General features: G+C 39.8%; 1 protein-coding gene across 1 annotated transcript; it reads left to right on the forward strand.

The window, feature by feature from the left end:
• Nucleotides 1–517: 517 nt before the first annotated feature.
• On the forward strand, nt 518–1,284 carry LOC110036044 (the record flags this gene model as incomplete). The annotated part of the gene is made up of 2 exons (XM_020740389.1): nt 518–1,108; nt 1,210–1,284. Coding segments are annotated over 2 exons (666 nt in total), but the record flags the coding sequence as incomplete, so codon positions are not given.
• Between the last annotated feature and the right edge of the window lies 1 nt (nt 1,285).

A 1,285-nucleotide genomic window follows, 5' to 3' on the forward strand; every position in this document is an offset into this window, starting at 1 on the left:
ATAAGATATGCGTGCTCAAGAATCAATATAACGAGCATTGATGTTTGAAAGGCGAAAATAATTATTATGGGAAGTCATCAATATCCTTCTCTTGTTTTTAACATGACTTTTTTATATATATTATATATTTTTTAAAATGATTGACGTAAATTATAAATTAAGTAATTTCATAAATGTTTTTATATTTCATATGGATATCTTCAAAACATATTCATTATATTATAAGTTTTGGTATTTTTTTTAATTTAATATTTAATGTGAAAATAATAATCTAGACTCAAGTATATATATAAAAAAAATTGTGTTCAAAATAGCTATATTTTTATCATTTTTTTTTCATAAATCTAGAAAAAAAAAGCTTTACAAAAATATAATTCAAATTTTAAAATATAATATCATGAATGAAAAAGCATCCGCATCTAGACGAAATCCCGTATTCCCTACCCGCATAAGAATGTTATTTGCGGCAAACAGCCAACCAAAATGCTCCCAAAAAAAGGTCTAGTTGTGCAAATAATTCTCCTCTGTAATCTGTTTTCTTCTCAATGTAGCTTTCGAACATGACGCCGTGGATCGAATCGATCCGGCCCACCACCATGCAGCGGTCGGAACTGAGCCGGACAGCGAAACACCACTCCTCCTCCACGTTAATCTCGCCGGTATCCTCACCATCGGCACTCTCGGCTATTCTCACCCACTCTTTCTCCCTCACGCCCCTGAAGAGCCAACGCTGGATTTGCCGGAGAAAGACATTCAGGCGGCGGCAAAGCTCCCGACACGAATAGCTCTGACACCGCCGGTAACTGAATCGTTGGTGATGAAAACAGAGCACTCTGCCGTTAAGGTGCATGCTGCTGAAGAGAAGATAATGGCTGAGCCCTTGCTGAAGGAAGACATGGAGAGGAAGGAGAGAACGACGCTTGGGGATCTGTTAGCCATCGAGCGAGCTGTCAATTGGTGCGATCAGCCTCCAGCTGTTACCGGCTCAACGTCGAAAAGCACATCTGCTTCGGATTTGAAGAAAGGTGGAAAGGAGAAGAGGAAGAAGGGGGGAGAATTGGAATTATCAGAGTTACAGAGTCCAGCTGCTACTGAAAGGATACAGAGAGTAATGTTTTCTAAGCATTCTTTGATGGTTTTTTTCGCTTGAATTTGTGTTCTGTGCAGCGAAGTTTATAATTTTCGACCGTTGGCGTGGTGATGTGACAGATGATAAAGAGGATGCTGAAGAAGAAAATACATCCGGAGGCGGCAGCGACGGCAAAAAAGGGCAGAGGAGCGGCAG

The sequence above is a fragment of the Phalaenopsis equestris genome, unplaced genomic scaffold (genome assembly GCF_001263595.1).
Source record: "Phalaenopsis equestris unplaced genomic scaffold, ASM126359v1 Scaffold201898, whole genome shotgun sequence".
NCBI classification, from domain to species: domain Eukaryota; kingdom Viridiplantae; phylum Streptophyta; class Magnoliopsida; order Asparagales; family Orchidaceae; genus Phalaenopsis; species Phalaenopsis equestris.